The sequence below is a fragment of the Odontesthes bonariensis genome, chromosome 18, assembly GCF_027942865.1.
Source record: "Odontesthes bonariensis isolate fOdoBon6 chromosome 18, fOdoBon6.hap1, whole genome shotgun sequence".
NCBI classification, from domain to species: Eukaryota; Metazoa; Chordata; class Actinopteri; order Atheriniformes; family Atherinopsidae; genus Odontesthes; species Odontesthes bonariensis.
Genome location: NC_134523.1, coordinates 4,930,857 through 4,950,732, shown reverse-complemented (window position 1 = coordinate 4,950,732; position 19,876 = coordinate 4,930,857). Strand labels below are relative to the sequence as shown.

The 19,876-nt window shown below is 42.1% G+C and overlaps 1 protein-coding gene across 3 annotated transcripts; it reads right to left on the bottom strand.

Moving 5' to 3' along the window:
* Positions 1 to 5,552: 5,552 nt before the first annotated feature.
* kpna6 (karyopherin alpha 6 (importin alpha 7)) lies at positions 5,553 to 18,549 on the bottom strand. 3 transcript variants are annotated; one of them, XM_075450461.1, is made up of 14 exons: positions 18,431 to 18,549; positions 15,870 to 16,006; positions 13,072 to 13,164; positions 12,812 to 12,911; positions 12,615 to 12,709; positions 12,174 to 12,305; positions 11,987 to 12,075; positions 11,778 to 11,877; positions 10,468 to 10,631; positions 10,295 to 10,373; positions 9,937 to 10,062; positions 9,132 to 9,259; positions 8,579 to 8,763; positions 5,553 to 6,672 (listed from the first exon to the last, which is right to left on the bottom strand). In XM_075450461.1, exons 1-14 carry the CDS (start codon positions 18,432 to 18,434, stop codon positions 6,485 to 6,487), a joined length of 1,620 nt encoding a protein of 539 aa, XP_075306576.1. In that variant the 5' UTR covers positions 18,435 to 18,549; the 3' UTR covers positions 5,553 to 6,484. The 3 variants fall into 3 exon arrangements, with proteins under 3 accessions (XP_075306576.1, XP_075306577.1, XP_075306578.1); XM_075450462.1 differs by having other exon boundaries at positions 15,870 to 16,003; XM_075450463.1 differs by lacking the exons at positions 5,553 to 6,672; positions 8,579 to 8,763; positions 9,132 to 9,259; positions 9,937 to 10,062; positions 10,295 to 10,373 and having other exon boundaries at positions 10,464 to 10,631.
* Positions 18,550 to 19,876: the final 1,327 nt, after the last annotated feature.

Sequence of the window (19,876 nt, the reverse complement as noted above, 5' to 3'; positions counted from 1 at the left end):
CCCCTCTGCCCTTCTCCCTGTACACCAACAGCTGCTCCTCCAGTCACCAGTCTGTCAAGCTCCTGAAATTCGCGGACGACACCACCCTCATTGGACTCATCTCTGGTGGGAGATTGACCATCTGGTGACCTGGTGTGGGCTGAACAACCTGGAGCTCACTGCTGTGAAGACAGTGGAGATGGTTGTGGATTACAGGAAGAGCCCAGCAGCCCCACTCACCCCCATCACCCTGACAGACTCCCGCTTCCTGGACAGCATCATTTCCCAGGACCTCAAGTGGGAGCTGAACATCAGCTCCCTCACCAAGAAGGCTCAGCAGAGGATGTACTTTCTGCGGCAGCTGAAAAAAATTCAACCTGCCAAATACCATGGTGCACTTCTACACCTCCATCATCGAGTCCATCCTCACCTCATCCACAGTGGCGATTCTAGAGTCTGTGGGGGCCCTACCGACCAGTGTTCGTCACCAAAACATCTGACACCAACGAAAAATGTATGAAATAAAACCTCTTTTTATTCCAAACATGAAAAACATTGTTATTTTTAAAATATACATGTAAAGAATAAATAAATAACTAAAAAAGACTACGTTGTCTACGTTGGCACTTGATATTCGCCTGTTGCTATTTATCTACCGGGTGTAGCTGGCCATCCAATAATAATTGTGTTCATTTAAAGATTCTTTGTGACAAGTAAAGCTGTTCATGATATCGATTTCATAAGTATGGTTTTTATTTTCCACTAGCCTTGAATTCCCGGCGAACGTTGCCAACAATCGCAAACACTCTGAGGGGCTAGTTCTCCGCGAACATATCCTACAGTGGAACTTACAGTGCAATTATGGAATTATAGAATGGCATGTTAACTAGACAATCTTTGACTAAATCATTTAAATTTAACTGTTCAAAGAAAACATGTTCACCACGAACGTTCGCCACTGTTTGAGACAGTTTATAAAGTAACTAGACAATCTTTGATTGAATGCACCTCAGCTCTCGGGGGCCCCCTAGTGGCTCAGGGCTCCAAGCAGTACTTTATTTTATTATTATTATATTTTTTGTTTTTATGGCACCAAAGAGACCAGGCCAAATTCCTTGTGATGTAAAAATTACTTGGCAATAAAACCTTTTCTGATTCCGATTCTGACAATGATGGATTAAACGAGGCAGACTTTAAGTTTGCTATAAGGACTAAAAGTCGTCCTTTGGTTGGAAAATGACCTGTCAGGCTGAGGGTGTGCCCCAAGGATCTGTCCTGGGACCCCTCCTATTCATTATACACCGTATATTAACAGTTTTGCCAGTCACTTTTTATGTAGATGATACTGCATTGTTCTATGCCTTCACCAATCAAGCTTTTTGTAACAATTAGCATTCAACACTGTTAATGGTAACTCGAGTCAATTTTAGTTGTCAAATGTCAACAAAATGAAAATTGTGGTTTTCCCAAATGTGAAATCAAATCCACTTAATGCTTCACGATCACTACTTTCCAGAGTCCTGTGATGCAGTCTGCATTTCCCTTAAAATATACCAAATTTATTATGAAACCCCAATTCCTAAAAAAAAATAATAATAAATTGGGATGCTGTGAAAAATAAAAACTGTACATAAACACAGCATGTAATAATCTGCAAATCTGTCATTCACACTTGTAAATAGCAAAGATGTCAAATGTTGAAAGTGAGGCAATTTGGTTTCTCATTCAAATATGAACCAATCTTGAAATTGAGGCCAGCAGAATCCTAAATCAGACAAGAAGGGGACACCATTTCTCTCCCAAAGGTCCAGCAGCTGTTCTCCTCACTGTCCAGATGTTTACAGACTGCTGTCAAAAGACGAGGGGAGGCTACACTGTGGTAAACGTGCTCCTGTCCCAACTTTTTTGAGAAATGTTGCTAACATCAAATTCAGGATAATAATTTCAGGACATAGTAAAACGCCTCACTTTCGACATTTGATTTTCTCTATGTTCTACCGGGAAGGGGATGCTTGTGAAATGAGTCTTCCATCTGGGATAAACCCCCACCTGAAACGCACCTCCAACACATCGGACAAACAAACAGGAACAAGAAGCCATATATGCATGAAAGGGTTGCAACACAACTTTATTTCTTTTGTACAGTATTTCCTCTGAACAATTCTTAAATTTAATATATTTTCTTTACATTTTTAATATTGTTGCAGTTTGTTGTACGCAGTTTTTTCTTTTTTTTTTTTCCTCTTTTTCCTAAATTGATGTTCATGTTTGTGTGTCATGTTCAGTTGAAGCGTATTAAGTTTCTCGTCACTCATTCATACCGTCGGTAAAGTCAAGTCGAGTCACAGTATAAGATGGGTAATTTGGAGCGAACGAAAAACCATAAACAAGAGAAGAGAAAATAAATAAGAGCAAAAAGAAATGGGAGGACCAGAGCTGCGAATACATCAGGGCTGGTCACAGATGGCGTATGAAAAGTACTTTACAAACACGTAGCACTGTAAACATTTGTAGCGTAGACATTACTTGACCAAGCCAAGTGTGGCTTGAGATTTTGATAGAGACACCGACAGCGTCTAGGACGGAAGACAAGTCAGATTTGAGATATTTCGAGATGTCTGTTCACTCCCCTGTAGACAACAAGGTTCCTGATCACGCAGTCTGATTAGGACAAACTTGTACTTTAAACACCATTATCCAAAAATATAGCCCAGAGTATCCTGATCAGGAAAAGGATCAAGAAAAGCAGAAAAGGCTTGTATCTTTACCATTTTTCTATTCATCCCGTCACAAGTTTGATTGAGGCTTTTTTTTTGTTTGTTTTTTAAATCTATTATCTTTTCTTCTTCTTCTCCACTTCTCAGAAGTGATTAGAATTGCATCTGAATCCCTGTCAATGTATCAGAACATACATAGTTTAAATTATAATACTTTTTAATGTAAATCACTGCGCCTTTTCTGAAACCCAGATTTTAAACTTAGAGAAAAATGTCAAGCAGTCGTCTCTGTTCGCTCCACCCGGCGGAATGAGTCGCCCGTGAGAGCGGTCGGCGGATCTCCATCCCGACTATGAACAATGTTTATGCAGTCTTCTGGATTCAATTGTTTAGCAGGTTTTTTTTTTTTTTTGAAAAGAAAAGTTGAAAGTTCGAGAGAGAAAAAAAAAAAAAAAGAGCGTTTTCCTCTCACAGAGGGAGAGGAACCGACAAACTGGAGCTCAAAAACCATTTCTCTGCTATGAAAGTCGCTTCATTTGCATCGTGTGCCACATTTCGGTGCCGCGACGTCAACTCCAGCTCCAGCTTTCCTATTAGCACAGAGCGACTGACTGCAGGCCTTGACCTCAAATGAAACAATCATTTACCGACAGCGCGAGACTACTTTTAACCCGAACATCTACAGCTCAGCTATGAGCAGCGAGAACCATCAAAAGACTCACAGCAGGGACCATCAGATCAGCGAACTAAGACCAGTTTTATGCCAACCCGTCCTCCCCCTCCCCCCAGCCAAGACAATTGGACATCGTCATTTAGGTGCCCCAGTAAAGAATGCCACTTTCCCCAGAGAAACAGTGGCAAATAATGTAACTTTAAAGATAAGGAAAATAGAGCAGCAATGTTTTGCACAAAAAACGTGTGCACATTCAAGTAAATAAAGATATAAAGAAATCATCTACAAGTCAAAGACAGAAACAAAAAGAACCTCCAGTCTTTGTTGGTCGGATTGGCACTTTAGTGAGCAGGAGTGCATTTTCATTTTCAGCGAATATAAAGATTCTTTCCCGGATGATGCAGTGATTTCTCCCCCCCCCCCCCCCCCCTTTTCTTTTAAATATTGTAATTCTGGCATTATCTGCAGCCCGAGCACTAAAATCGGTCTTGAAATCAACTTCAGTTCTAAAAAGCTGCTCTACACATCAGTCACGTAGAGATAAGTTGTCATGGTTTGACCTCTTGTGTCAGTCGGGAACGCACGTGTTCTATGGAGAATATCAAACTGCCGTATGTTCATGTGTCCATTAACGCTTAAACCACTTCCAGCAGCCGCCCGGGTACATGAACAGAAAGAGACCCTTCCAATTAGGGGTTTTTCTTTTTTATTTCCGGGGGGGGGGGCATATCTTATCAAAAGAAACTCAACTCTGTTCACATTTTCATGATGTTAGGGTAGGGCTGCTTCAGTGATCCACAGAACAGGGGCTCCCAGACTCTGACTGGGACATAAGTCTTAATAGAGTCGATCAACCTCTCCCTCACATGGTGCCTGTCAGTCAAACATCACACAGGTCTGCTTCTCCCACAGAGCCTCAACACTGACCCGAGACTGGCTTTAAATCCCCATCAGAGGCAGAACCAGCCTGTGATCAGGGTTTATTCAAACCATCTTCAAGTCCTGTGGCTAGAAACAACAAAAGAGAAAAGTTTCCATAAACTGCTTCCGACTTCTGTCTCGATCAAAAGAAAAAAAAACAACAAATCTCAACGATTACAGAACCGAGGGTAAACATTCCTGTAATTAGAGAAAAATAAAGAAAACCGCCGTTTTCCCAGATAAAAAATTAAATAAAAAAAAACAAACTCACTTTTTATTCAATCCAAAGATCATGGAAACTTATTTCTTGCTACGAGCCACTCATCTGTGTGAGGTGTGTGTACAGTGTCTGCTGGTGTTGTATGCAAGTGTGCATGAAGTGTGCGCAAATATATATTCATATATAATGCAAATACATCAAAATTCAAATATATGTCCATACTTGAATTTGTGTTGCAGTTAGGCTCGTCACTCATCTGAGAAATATCCCCAGCCAAACTTCCGGCTGCTTTTCGACCCACGATGGGACACGGAGGCGGAGAATTAGGCTATTTACATCTGCACCCGGACACATGCCAAAATCATTAGCGCTTGTTATTCCCATTCCTCAAAGATATAGTGATATAGAATGCCATAGGTTATTGATCAACTCTACCACTATACAAAACACCAACATGGTCACTACGCTATCACTACTCACACCACCACAAATCGTTGCATAACGGCCCAGCTTCTGCCTTGAACCCCTGAAGCGGGTGTGCAAAGATCACCTCGCAGTGGTTCTTCAGACTGTTTCCCATCTCGCCGCGCCAGCTGCTCGCGTCCGGCCGGGGATACTCAGTGACTGCAGGCAGGATAATATAACACCATGCAAAAACCCTGCCACATACAAGTAGGGGGGGGGGGGAAAGCACAGGGCCGAGCTACCCAGCAGAAACACATTACACTTTTTTTAAACGTTGCGTCTTACGAAATCTCCATTCCTGCGAGAGGTATCCGACCTTACTTTTAGCATCTGAGATCCATCGAATGTAGCTAAATATAAAAATAAGTTTGGTTTTCTGCTGCTGCCCCCCCCCCCAAACTATACCTTGTTTAACTCAATAGTTAGATCACTTCATAATTCAGATGTATTCTTATTAATAACACAGCACACGACGAACATTGGATCTCTAACTATTCCACCCTTGAAGCCTGGATTTTTTTTATTTTTTTTTAAGTTTTTTAAAGTTTTTTCCCTTCTTTTTTTTTTTTTTTTTAAATCTTTTTGGATTAAGAATTCCTCCGAAATCCCAACACCTTCACCAGTATCCCACTCAAAGCCCTTCCAAAGTTCGTATTATTCTGCTTTTTTTTTGTCCTAAAGTTACACGCTAATTTTCATCCTTTTCCCACCCACCCAAACAATTTGTCCCCCCCCCAAAAAAAACAAAAAACCCATACGAGTCACCTCTTGGCTTGTGCAGCAGATTTAGATCAGCCTGAAGCAAAACAATCAGGGAGTTTTCTTTGTAGAAACCCAAGCACGTTCCATTAAGAGGAAAGGAAAAGGAAGAACAAAAACAGAGCAGCTAAATAAAGGTTGGGAAGAACTTAAATTATTCAACTAAAAAAATTAAATAAAATAAAACAAAAAAAAAAGGGGGAGAAAAGTTGCAGTTATTTTTGTTGAATTGCACAAAGTCAAACTGACATCAAGAGCTGGGCATACTTCACCTCATGCACCCAGGTCTGCAAACTCTGCAAGGGGGGGGGGGGCGCATGTGTAATCCAGGAAATAGGTATGTCCCATTGGAATAGAGATGGACATGAAGACTTTAACCAAGAAAAAACACTGTTACTGTCAATGAGGGGATGAAAGATTTATCAAATGGCAGGAGGATGTCTTCTGTGCGCGTCTGAAGCCGGGGCCGGCTGACGCTTTGGGCTATGAGGTGATCTGTTCTCCTGCTAAGTGTAACAGAGTTGGTGTGACATGCCCCAACTGACCAGGAAAAAAATTAATCAAAAGTCTACCCTGTGAGAAGTCAGTTGGCTGGTCGGAAAGAATGAAGACAAGAGGGAGATCTTCGGCTGGAGATGGCGACAGTTTTAGCTTTCCTCCAAATGGTGGGTGGGTTTGTGTGTGCTCGCGGTAATCAGGGAGTGTGGGGGGGGTGGTAAGTGGTGTATTTTAGAGGAGAGGGGCGCCGTCTTATAGCTGGAAGCCCTCCATGGGTGCCTCCTGCTGGGGGAACAGGAACTGCTGGTTGGCCTGGTCCACCTGAGGGGCTAGATTGCTGTCCTCATCCTCCACCCCGAAGTAGTGCTCAATTAGGTCAAAGGCCTTCTGGTAGATCTCTTGGTTGTCGTGGCTCTGGAGGAACTCAATCTTGTCGAGACCTGAATAAACAAGTGATGTTGGATTAAAGAATGTTTATAAGGTTGATCAACAGAGAGTTGATGAACAAATAGCGCTGTCACTGCTGACTCCGGCTAAAAGTAAGCAATACTTTGTTCCCTCTAATTTTTCATGTGTCTGGGCATACACACAAAGCTCCCTGAGCACACTGAGGACCACGCTGTGGCCACACACCACTATCACACCTGTTCTAAACCTTGGATCATAGCAAGTTACATGGCTTATTAAAAGAATCAAATCACAGCAGCAATTTTCATTCGTTTACTTTTAATATAAGTGATTTGGCCCACTTAAAATGAAAAAGACAAAAAATGTGTTGTTCATGAGATGTGTCATGCTTGCAGCCTGCATGTTTTGCAGAGTAGATCTTTCTCACTCGAAAAAGAAAAAATTTCCCCCAGTTTCACCGCTTGTTGTTCTATTTGCACTCAGGCAGCCATTCCATCCTAAAAGAACCGCATTTCTTTTTTACTTTGGCTTGGTGAGTGGATGTGTCGCTGGTGCTGCCCGTTCGTTTCGCCATGATAAGGAGTTGCGTCTCTTAACTCTTAACTCCGCCGCACTGTTGTTAGCTAGCTAACCTGCACGGCGCGTATGGGCAGCCCACAAATGTAAGCACTATCAATGCTCTGATTGGCTGCACAGCGTAAGTAAACCGTATCGCATGGCTGAACACCTGGCACTCACTGCGTTACATTGAAAAATGGTACAGAAAAAACACATTATTGGTCTAATTAATTAGATTAGGTCTAGTATTAGATATTATTTAATACGTTTATGGGGAATTTTACTTTATGCGCTGCATAGATTTTCTTGTGCGCTGAGAATGTGCGAGCAGTGCGCAGGCGTGCAGCTTAGAGGGAACATTGCCTACAACTGATTAATAAATAAAGAAATTCTAAAATTAAAAGGTAGGGTAGGAGATCCTGGATTTTGAGTCCAGTGAAGCTGCATTTTGAAAATACACAGGTAAAAAGTCCCAACCCTTTTCTTCATTTTCCCCCCCGAAGGCACGCTTCTAGAGTACACGAAGGTGCACGAGCGCTGTTCTGACAGCAAGAATCGATCGTTGCCGTATTTAGTATTTAGTATATGCTAACTATACGTTTAATAATGCTAGGTGCTAGCCAAGCTGGCTCTAGTTTAGCTTCCTGCCAAGCTTCTGGACGCGTAATTCGTTCACGGAGCAGGGTACGTGCACAGGGGGAAGGAGGGGGAGGGAGGAGCAGGTTGCAGTTTCATAGACGCATCAGAATCCAATCATCGTTAACGGTCCGTTCAGTATGATTGGATAGTGTTTTTCCTAGATTGTACGTTCTAGAGGCCACTAAAACTTTTCATATTTGTGTCAAAACTTTTAATTAATTGGTTGCAATGGGGGTGTGAAGAGTATTTCAAGCAATATGTAAAAAAATGCTCCAGAAAAAGATCCCCTACCCCGCCTTTAACCCCCAAAACTTCTTGGACACCGCCTGGTCCAAGATAAAGTCCCCACCAGGACGTAACAAAGCAAACCGGAAAAGCACTGCAGGGATTTACGTTCTCCAGCCCGAAATGATGCGGTTCGAGTTTCTCATTCAGAGCACAAATATGTCAGAGGACACGTCCTGTGGTCGTGGAAAACTTGTTTCAGAAGGGCCAAACTATTGGTCTGCATCGAGTAAACCGAACAACTCAGAGATACAACTCACAGAACACAGAGACTGGACTCTGTTCCAGAATGACCGGAGCATCAGAGTTAGAGGAGCGGTGGATGAAGTGCTGCATCATGTCAGTGCCGACAGTACAAAGGTTTGGTTCAGCAATGTTGACCAGGTTTTTCACTCATAGATTTATCTGTTATCTCAGACTTTCAGCATGCATGCGTTTGTGTGGGTCTCACGGTACCGTAGGCTTCTTCAATGAGGCTGCAGTAAGGATTAACGCCGGTGCCGTTGTTCTCCTGCTTGGCCTCCTGCTCGCCCAGCCTCAGGATGTTTTCTAACCCGTTGAGAGCGACCTGAACGATCTTCGAGTCCATCACGGTCAGCAGATCGCACAGAGGTTTGATGCAGCCCAGGTTCACCAGATACCTAAAAGCAAACACGAGAGACGGATGTCTGGTACGAAGATGATGATTTTTGGACTGAGGTTTAAATTCCGTTTTGCTTGAAACAGATCAGCTTACGCTGCACAGCTTCACACAGGAGTCACTTTGTATCAAAACGGGTTTCCTATAGATAAGAGTATAACTCTTCACTTTTCTGGGGGCTTCAAGCAATTCAAAAACATATTACTGAAATGAACGCTTCCAATCGTCGCCTGTTTTATCACTAAAGAGCTTCCAACAACCTGTTCAGTAAGACGACCCTACAAATCTGGTTATTAACTTTCTGAATCGGGATGGAAACTAAAGGAAATCTCATTATTTAATGAATGGATGACAAGATGCTGCTCTAACCGGATCTGCTCTGGTGTTCCTCCAGAGGTAGCGTTGGTGATGGCCCAGGCGGCTTCTTTCCGGGTCCGGAATTCAGCTTTCTGTAGGATGTCAATCAGCACTGGAAAGATGTTGGCATCAATAACAGTCTGTGGAGGGGGATGATAGAGGAGATCAGGGAAGATCAGTTTCAGTATGGTTATGGAATCGTTGACTAAGCTGTATCTAAGACACAGCCTTGGAATGTGGGGGAAAAAAATAAAAAATAACTAATGTGGAATTAACCTGTTTTCCAGAATATTTAATCTAAAAAGTGAAAGAAAACATTTCCAACGTCAATACGGCTGCATTAAACAGAGCTGCCAGTAACTTTAGGAGCAGCTGCTCTTTCTGTTTGCACTTCAGTGTCACTGAAATAAAACGCATCTGGATCAAAGATGCTGCCGATAAAACATTTAAAAGCAGCGTCTGATGCAACTACTGACGGAAGTAAAAGTTTGTTTTTGGTCACAGACGAAAGAATCTGTGAGAAAATAAAAAGACTGCTAAATAAAAGAAACAGTAAAAAAAAACAATGTTTTATTTAAAAAAAAAAAAAAAACAACACACTCGGTGGGCATGCTGCAAGAAATACAAACTGATGTTAGCCACCGTTACAAAAAGGATAAAGCATTTTCTGCTTTAAGTTGGCAGCGTATAAATAAAAATAAATCAGGATCAAACACAACGGTGACAGCTGTGCCAAACCAGCCCGACATACAGGCCAGCCTGGGCTGCATAGGATTATCTGCAGGGTGTCCCCTTATCTACTCGGTTTGTTCCTCACCTGTATTTGTGCTCGGTTGCCTGCTGTGATGTTTGAGATGGTCCAGCATGCTTCTTTGCGAATGGACTCTTTAGCACTGCTGAGGAGGTGCAGCAGGCAGGGCAGGGCTGAGCAGTTCAACACCACCTGAACACAAAGCACCGAGGTCAGGCCTGACAAGCCATTAACACACACACTGCCACAAACTGTACATTTATCCTTCTACTTCTGTCATGATTATGATGGGGGTGGTTATTGTTGAAGTTTGGAGTCTCCTCACAACAATCTGCACTCGCCATTAAGTATCTAAAAGTTTGATCTTTTCCTCAAGTCGTGAGCTTGTTGAACAGGCGCAGCCAGATCTACGGCATGAACTCACCTGTGTTTGAATGTCATCGCCAGTGACAATGTTTCCCACAGCTCTCAAGGCAGGGGAGGCCACCTTATAGTCAGTGTGCCTGCAGAGAGGAGGGTTTAATAATGTGGGAATTTCAAGAATGTCACGGGTCAAATTCAGCGTGACAGAAACAAGAAGTTAAAGCCTTAACTTACATGAGCAGTTCCACCAGGCGCCTGCAGACACCAGAGTCAATGACAGCCTGGATCTTGTCATTGGGGCCATCTGAGAGGTAAGAGAGAGCCCAGCAGGCATCTGCCAGCAAGTCTGGGTCACTGCTAAATAAGAGTCTGGACAGTACTGGCAGACAAGGTGAAACCTAGACAGCGCAAACAGAATACATATTTATTACCAGAAAAACTTGCGCCACCCAGTAGAGGTGGGCGATAAAATCGATTCATGTACATAATCGCAATTTTTTTAATGGGATGATTTTAAAAATCAATTTTTCTCCCCTGAATCGATCATATATATATATATATATATATATATATATATATATATATATATAAAAATATATAAATAAATATTTTTTTTTTACCCTTGTCCTGTCCAGCATTATGGCAGCAGAATTGTAATCTGAATACCGTTTATGCTAAACACATTTGCTATGCCAAGGGAAGCTTTTTCGATTATATTACATCATATCCGTGTCCAGATAAACTTCATCAATTCATCACATTAAGTTATGTTAAAACTAGCCCACATTTGTGCTGTGTGGACATTTCAATTCATTTTGTAACTGTAAACTTTAAAAAAATGCCTCTTTTTAAAATAAATGTCAGCTGCTGGAATGACTGACACAGACTGATGTGCATTGTTTATGGGAACGAAATTCATTCTAGAAGTGTATGATTCAACTTGTTTGTTTTTTTTTAAGGAGGAAGAAAATTGCAATTACTGATTATATCGAATCGCAATACTTGGAGAATCGCAATTATCAAGAATCGTGATACAATCGAATCGTGACCAAAGCATATCGTCCCACCCCTACCACCCAGACACATGAAGACAAAACGGCTCGGGCAAATAAGAGCCACGGAGAGAAGCAGTTGAGCTCCATGTGATTTCTCCAAGTTCAAATGCTCCTAATGCATCAGTATCACTCACTAAAAATATCCAAGAGCAATTTCTGTAGAATGAAAACTGGCGTTCAGACCACACGCTTCAGCTAAAAGCCTGCTTATTCATCCTGTTTGAGACAGCATCACATAGCTCGCTCCAACCGTCCTTTTACAGCAGTTAAATAATTCCTTTCCTTCTAGAATAAAGTTATTTCAGTCTCATGTAAGTATCAGCGGTGACTTCTTGCCGTGTCAACCAGAAATGTAACCATCTGTATCTTTGGGAGTGTTCATCTTACCCCTGCCAATGCCACTATGTGTAGCTCATTGACTCGATCATAAACCAAAAAAGCTACGAGCCTCTTTCTGTTCAACAGCTTTCAATTCCGTGCCAATGTTACCTTTTCGAAAGCAGGTGGCGGGTTTTTTCCTCTACAGAGATTAGACAGAGCCCACACTGCATTTCTAGTCATGGTCAGTCTAGTGGATTTGGTCAAAAGCCTGAAAAAGCAAGCAAACAAAACCAAAAACCCAGGAGATGAGATCATAACAGAGGAATGGAACCTTTAAAAAAAGGTAACAAACAAGAGGAATAAATGAATCGACTTACATTAATAGAGGTGGAAGGATGTTACAGTTCAGCACAAAGTCTCTGCATACGGCACTATCCCCTGCAATATTACCCAAGGCCCACACAGCCTGAGGAAAAAGTAACAAGCAAGGGAATTTCAGAGTTTGATATGATATGGAACATTGAGACACAACTTGTTACACAAATTCAACTCTGAAGCCTTTACTTGCTCTTGGACGTCCTCAAAGTCCGAGTTAAGAAGTTCTATGAAGATCGGAACAGCTCCGGCCTCGATAACCGTCTTAGTCTGCAGGGACGTTCCTGACGCTATGTTGGTCAGAGCCCAAGCGGCTTCGAACTGCAGGTGGCACGAAATGGGGGCAGAAGCAAAGTGAGATTTAAAGACATTTTACCATGCAACTTTTTAACACATGAGGAGAAAGCTTGGAATCCTTGTCGGTATGCCGGGTCAGCTAAACCTTTGAATTTGAATTCTTTATACTTGTGAGCCATTCCAGCACGGACTGGTTTTATCTTTTTAACGGGACCACAGCTAATAAGAATCCATTTAAATCCAAATCCTTTGGTGTAGCGTTGCTGCGCCTGTAGCACATTAGTTTCTCACACAGACGTTTATCAGCACAAGAGAATGTTTTCAGCGACTGACCTGTAGTGTGCAGTTGACGCTCTTCTTCAGGAACTCAACAAACCTCTCCACGACTCCGGGTGTATTTATGACTTCGTCGATTGGTGGGTTAGGCTCTGAAATGAGCAGCGAAGAAAATCACACACTGGCATTTCGTTTAGTCTGCTAAACTCCCACGACCATTACAGCTCTTATGGAGCATCAAGGCCAATCAGTACCTTTGGAAAGTAGTTTTCTGAACTTTTGTGTTGTGGCAAGCTGAAGCTCTGGGTCCTCTGAAAAAAGCATCTCAACCATGTCTCTGGTAATGACCCCTTCCTGTAAGCAAACGCGCACAAACCAGTCAGCACAAACGTCACTATTCTAAAGCCACAGGCTGGGAAACGAGACAGAAACTACCAACAACAAAAGCAACCAAAATAAACCCTCTGTTTGTCCGTTAGCATAAAAAGCACGAAAAGAAAAGAGAGACACTCACTGTTACGGTAGAGGTGAGGTACGAGTCCACCAGCGGACTCTCGAACATGGCTTCCTCTTCGTTGAGAACGTCCACATTTCTCCTCTTGAAAAGCTGCGATTGGGAAATGGTGAGAGTACACGTTCAAACAAGCCAGAATATCATCATCATCCTCCTCATCATTCGCAGATGACAAAGACACGAAATCGTGTGAAATGAAAGTGTATCTTCTTTCAATCTTTTCTTTTTTCATATCAGGACATTACAAAAAAACTTAAATCATTTGGGACATACGTGGTCTTCAAATTGATTAAACACAACAAACATGAGATATTAAATTTTGTCAATTGTCTAACAAAAAAAAAAAGTAATAATTTTCTGTATGATGCTACCAGTGTCACATCAATGTGAAGACATTTTGGTCCAGTCCTGTTTAAAATGTTGCCTCAGTTCACTGAGGTTTGCATGATTTGATTCTTCACAGCTCTATTAAAGAGCCAATCACATTATTTCTTTCAGACTGAGGTCTGGACTTTAACTGGAGCATTGCAGCACCTTGATTCTTCCCTTTCTCAGACATTCTGCTGTAGATCTGCTGCTGTGTTTAGGATCATTGTCCTGTTGATGATCCAGTTTCAGCCGAGCTTTAGCTGTCAGACAGATGGCCTCACATTTGACCTTTAGAATACTTTAGTATACAGAGGAGTTCATGGTGGACTCAAGGGCTGCAAGGTGTCCAGGTCCTGTGGCTGCAGAACCAGCCCACATCATCAACCCTCCACCACCGTGCTTGACAGCTGGTGTGAGGTGTTTGTGCTGATATGCTGTGTTTGGTTTTCTCCAAACATGCTGCTGTGCATTATCACCAAACATCTGTACTTTGATCTCATTTGTCCAAAGGACCTTGTTCCAGAAGTCTAGGGGTCTGCTCTGACAACTTTTCAAACCTGAGGGCTGGTGTCCACATAATGTTTTTATTTTTCTGAGCGAGCGTAAGCAGAATGTGCCCGCCTTGGGGAAAAAGTTCTGCACCCAGCGGGATTTTTCAAAGAGCCACTTTAAGTGCACAAAGCTGAAAACCTTTTAACTTCTCAGAAAGGCACCAGTGTTATCACAGCAGCTTTAATACAGGCAACTCTAAGTGTTGACAGTAATAATATAAATAATGATGTGATGGCGACAAAGCTGAAATAAAAATAAGTCACGGTCTGTCCCACAGGTGACAACAGATTACTCAGAAGCTCTACGGGACCGAACGTCTCCCTAAACCCTCGTTTAAACTATAACAGTCCTGCAACTGGGCTCCGGCCAATAGTAGGCCTCGCACTTTTACAAGATTAGGATATTTATTGTTCTGCTGTTTATGATGTCCTGTGTCATACACTGACCTCTCCTTGCACTATGGCTGTCAGAGTGAGTTGCGACAGGCTCGACTCTTGTTAATTCAAGGGCAAACTTCCAATGTGTGATGGTCACGGATTAACAAAATATGTTAAATAGTAGACGGACAAATACATAATACAAAACAAAGGGATAAAGCTAGTTAACAAACAGCAGTTACAGCAGAGATGGAGGCTAAATACAGTAGAGATATTGTTGTCATGGAAAAAGCAAACAAAAAAAAAAAACAACAACCGAGAACTACTCCCTTGATACCTTTTTCCAGTAGGCAGCAACTCCCAGCGTTTGGCCAGCACTGTGTGGACACTGATCCTAAGCTGTGCTGTCATGTTCTTTTTAGAGAGAAGAGGCTTTGTCCTGCAACCCATCCAAACAAGCCATACTGGTTCTCTATTTTTCTAATTGTGCTGTCATGAACTTTAACATTTAACTTGCTAACTGAGGCCTGTAGATTCTGAGATGTAGCTCTTGGGTTTGTTAAAGTTCCCCCGAGCATTCCTCTGACCTTGGGAGAAGGATGGAAATAACTTTATAACCCTTCCCAGACTGATGGGCAGCAACAATTACTTCTCTAAGATCACTGCTGATGTCTTTCCTCCTTGGCATTGTGTTAACACACACCCGAATGCTCCAGACCAGCAAACTGACAAAACTCCTGCAACTACAGGCTAGAAACTATAGAGGTGCTCACATTTACTGATGATCAGTTAATCAAATGCAGTTGATGAGCAGCATCTGGCTGCGACTGAACGTCTTAATTTCAGTAGAAGCAGTTAAAAGCAATACTATGTAACATTTCTACCTTAAAATAACAGCTTGAAAAAAATTGTGCGGCTAGAATGAGTTTTAATATTACGATTGGCCTGTCTCCTATGCCCTTCGGGGGTCTGAGTTGGAAAAACTGCGCTATGTAACTTTGCTGGAGCGGCCCGGGAGCTGAGCGGAAGTACTTCGACTTGCTTTCTGGCACACCTACCGCAAAAACAAATAGACCCCTCTCACGCTCCCAGGTACATTTGATTACTCTTACCTTCTCGGTCGACATAGCTTGAACCTTCTGACTCCTCGCCGGTTCGTCAACAAACGTGAAAGCGAAAGGGTGTTGTATTTACGACAGTGTAACCGTACATTACCTCCAAGCCTGTAGGGGGAGCTCCAGAGTGGGCTTTTTGAGAAGTTACATTGTATTGCTTTAACGTGCGTTCAGTTTATCACACACTGCTTTGGCATGTTTTGTTTTTTTTACAAATAATGATGGTACGATGCAATTCATCTTGAATTTCATCTGAGGTCGCATTTGACTGATTTTAAGAACCGGTAAAGACCAAATATTTATTTTTAATTCACGTCCTGATGTCCAAACAGGGACATGCAGGATGTGGAATGAAGGATGGAGAAGCTTTGACGTCGTGTCATACCTGCTGTTCTCGTTTCTGTTTCCTGAGTTGGATGCCCTCCTCTTCTCTTCTGCGCCTCATCTCCTCTGGATTCAGTGCTTTGTTCTTGTAGCGGTTCATCCTGTAGTTATCCTTGGCCGGACTGGCTGACGGCTCTGCTGGGCCATACACACACACACACGTCCATATAAAAGTCAAGCAAAACAGGAAACAAATGTACGCATTTGTCTCATCTGAGATGAGCTGGATGAGGGTATAATGAGTAGGGAAATATAAATTAACATGTGTGAGATTAAGTTTGCATTCATTTCCCCTGCCATCTCTAATAAAAGGTCATGATGAAGAAACAGCACGTAGATCATCTATATATAAAAATGGTATAAATACTAGCTTAAAAAAAAAAAACAGACAACACAGCCTAAAATTACACACATGCACACAAACACACAGCTAAGCTATTCATCAACCAGTCAACTGGTGGCCTGAACAAACGTATTTATTCAGTAGAGTTAAATCGCAGAGTTAGCATAAATCGGTGCCCACACGGGACAGACTGCCCAGCTTTTGTGCAGTCATCCAACAGCACAGGGCACCGGCCTTATCCCTGAGTCACCGAGGGGATCCAGGGGAGCAAAAGAGAGGTGGGGGGCAACTACAAAGAAACCTGCCACCACCGCAGATTGGTGCCAACCGTCTGTGCCAAAAGCCTCCCCATGCATCAGCAGGAGGTTCTGAGGTTAAATGTTAGAGGAAGCACTTAAAATTGAGGTCATGTTATGGTTTGAGGACATAAGCACAACCAGCCATGTGAGAAGCTTACACATGTGTGTAATGTATACAGATGGTGCAGCCACAGGGGTGGACAAACACAGGTTGCAGCTAATTGTTCTCATTTCTCTGCGATGTTAGTTGGATTATGCTGTCTGTCGAGTCCTACGCCTGTGAGCTGTTTAGGCTTGGTGGAACAAAAATAGCGTGGCTGAGTGTACATGTCCAAAGGGTCAGTTAAGAAGAAACCCTTCTGGCAGTAGGAAGTCAACGCCGAATGGTGGTAGCTGTAAAGAAGAGTCCGCCGACTTGATTAGGTGAAATAAAAATAAATCACGCATGCACTTACTCCTGATGTCAACGCTCTATGCTTTAAGCCCATGTGGAAAGATAATGAAAAGTACAGCACGACTCCGAATTGTGGAATGAACAAAACTTCTAAGAATGAATCTAAAAATGTAGACACATCAGCGACAGAGCAGCTTTCTTATTAAGAATGACTCGTTGATGCAGAACACCCTATTTTAGTGACAAGACGAGTTTTATAACAAGTCAATATTTCATATATCGAAAACAAACAGAAACATGGTTGAAACAGGTTTCCTGTAGAATTGATAGTATAACGATCAGAAGTTTGAGGTCCAGCGTAATTTCTGGACCATTACTAGCCAACAAGCTCACTGAATTGAAATGGTATTTGACAGACTGCATACCGACTGCCCCGCCCTCTTATCGTTCATCTTTTACAGCAACAACTTACCGGCAACACTGCTGTAAAGAGCAAACATGTGAATAGTCCTGTGCAGGAATGGCCTGGAAAACACGGGACCAGTAATGCCACAGTATCAGTACACTCCAACCCAAAGGCTTACGAGGTCTAACAATTCGGCGCTCGATAACGCTTCAACTATAGCAATTGTCAAATCTTTCGTACAGATTTTGTCAGCTGGGTGGTTTTACACATCACGGACCACCTGCCCAAAAGCGGAATTACAACGGATTCCTTAAAATGGTATCATCGTTGTTGTGTAACTGGGTTTGTAGAGTGAGGCTAAGTAAAAGGGCTAAGGCAGCTATGCTAACGTATGTGCTAGCCGCTGCGCAAGCATAAATCTGGACCTATAACTTCCACCCTTAAACGGAGTCAATAATTTGAAACTTGTACCGAGTCGCTGAAAGACCTTCGTTAAGTTGCACACAAAACACACAATACAAGAACAACAGCAACAAACCGTTCTAACTATATAAATTTAACAAAATTAGCACTGGAATGCTCCTAAACAGCTTGCTAGCGCTGTCACTCACTATATTTTGATATACATAAACACGGGGGTCTAAGTGACTGACAAAGTGTTACGTTGAAGTTATAGCCCAATATATTCACAAATCTAATGATAACTTTGGCCAAAGCCCTGCACGCGTGTTTAACCTTGTAAAGAACGAGACAACGCGGAGCTAACGTAGTTAGCAGTAAGCCAAGTTTCCTTCAAGTTAGCTCACAAATAGCACTGCTTGTTTCCTGGGGTTAAAATTAACTGAATACGCCACACTTGAAATGTAATGACTGTCAAAATACTGTGCCAAAACCAAATAAGTGTCAGTCTGAAAAATAGAACATGAACAGGAGCAAAAACAACTGTTCAACTATTCAACTGCGTACAGACGCAACGTTACCAAGCTACATAGCTAATGAGTTAGCTAACTAGCTAAACAACAGTGACGGGATAATTTCATAATCATTATTTCAGAGGACACAAAATAAGTTCAAACTTCCAAAACGTATACATACACTCTCATTTTGCCAAACAACTTACCCATTGTGTCCTATATATTTTGAGTATGTCAAGCTGTGACGATGTCAATTTATTTCAAATCCTTGACCACTGCTAGCTCTCCAGAATTTGCTCTGGTAAGCAATATGTCTGCCGGAGACGGAAACGTCAAAATATAGCACCTACTTCCTGCCACCAGAGGGCGCCGTAGCCTCACAGAACACTTACGCTTACATTTACCCGCCATCAGAAAAAATAGCAATGTTTTCCTCAAAAGTGACGAATATGGCTAGGTTTCTTTAATATTTTGAGAACCACGTTAAGCAGGAGTCAGGAAACACAGCCTCCTCTGCATCATTTTGACGTGAAACTGTCCTCTTGTGATGAAAAACACCAAATACAGGCATCAAGTTCTAATTCAAAATGATGAAATGCAATGAAATACAGCTCTCTTCTTTTCTTTTTGTTTACTGACCCGTTAACATTATTTCAAGTTCATAAGGTCAATTACCACTTAAAAAAAAACAGTTATTTTGTAGTTACATTGAAACATGAGCACAAAGTAGATCAAAAATTTAAAATCAAATAACTTTTGAACCCCCCCCCCCCCAAAAAAAATACCTTTGCAATCAACTAATTTGGCATACAATATACTGAAGTTCAAAAATCCTTCAGTGAGCTTCTATATCTCTCAGTTCAACGTCTCTCCCTGAGGCAGAATAACTGAAGCTGGACTTTTCGTATCTTCATGGGAATGTCGAGACACATTTGCATTTGGGTTTCTTTGCAAGAGTGCACAATTTATTGCGGTACCCTGACTTGCTCCTGGTGACCACGATATTAGAAGCCCGTTTCTATGTGTTGTCTTGCCTTTTAGCATGGTATGCGGTTAAAGACCTGTGTCACATAGGGGCCAAATTCTTCATTACTGTGTTGATGGAAAAATTTAATTGGATAAAGTTTAATTTTCTATTTCTCCACCTACAAGTCTAGGCCATTCAGGGTATGTTGATGAGCACAGGGCAGATGGTATGTTCAGTTCTGGATCAGAGTTGTATAATTCACATATCTTAAAGGGTCCTCTCCACCCTGGAAGGGACAGTTATTTAGTGCGGTGGAAATCATACATAGGCACATTCAAACCAAGGGACTCTCAGCGGGTTATGGGGACCAGGGAACTCCAAAAGCAAACAATATCCTCAAAGATTTTTTCTCTGATTGCATTCATATTTGCAGATGGGAAGGCTAGATACATAACAATCAGCTGGTGGGTTGTAAACCAATCAAAATCAGGTAGATAACCCCCCCCCCCAGACTTCTCAGTGGGTCCATCCCAGTGTGTTTTGCTGAACTTATCAGAGGCTGGGGTTATGGGAGAAATTTCACTTATTTTTGCAAGCTTTCTTAGAAGTTTTCTCATTTAATGACAGCTTTCGGTGCCGTATTTGTATGTTCAACCAGTTGTCGTACGCTTACCTTATATACCAC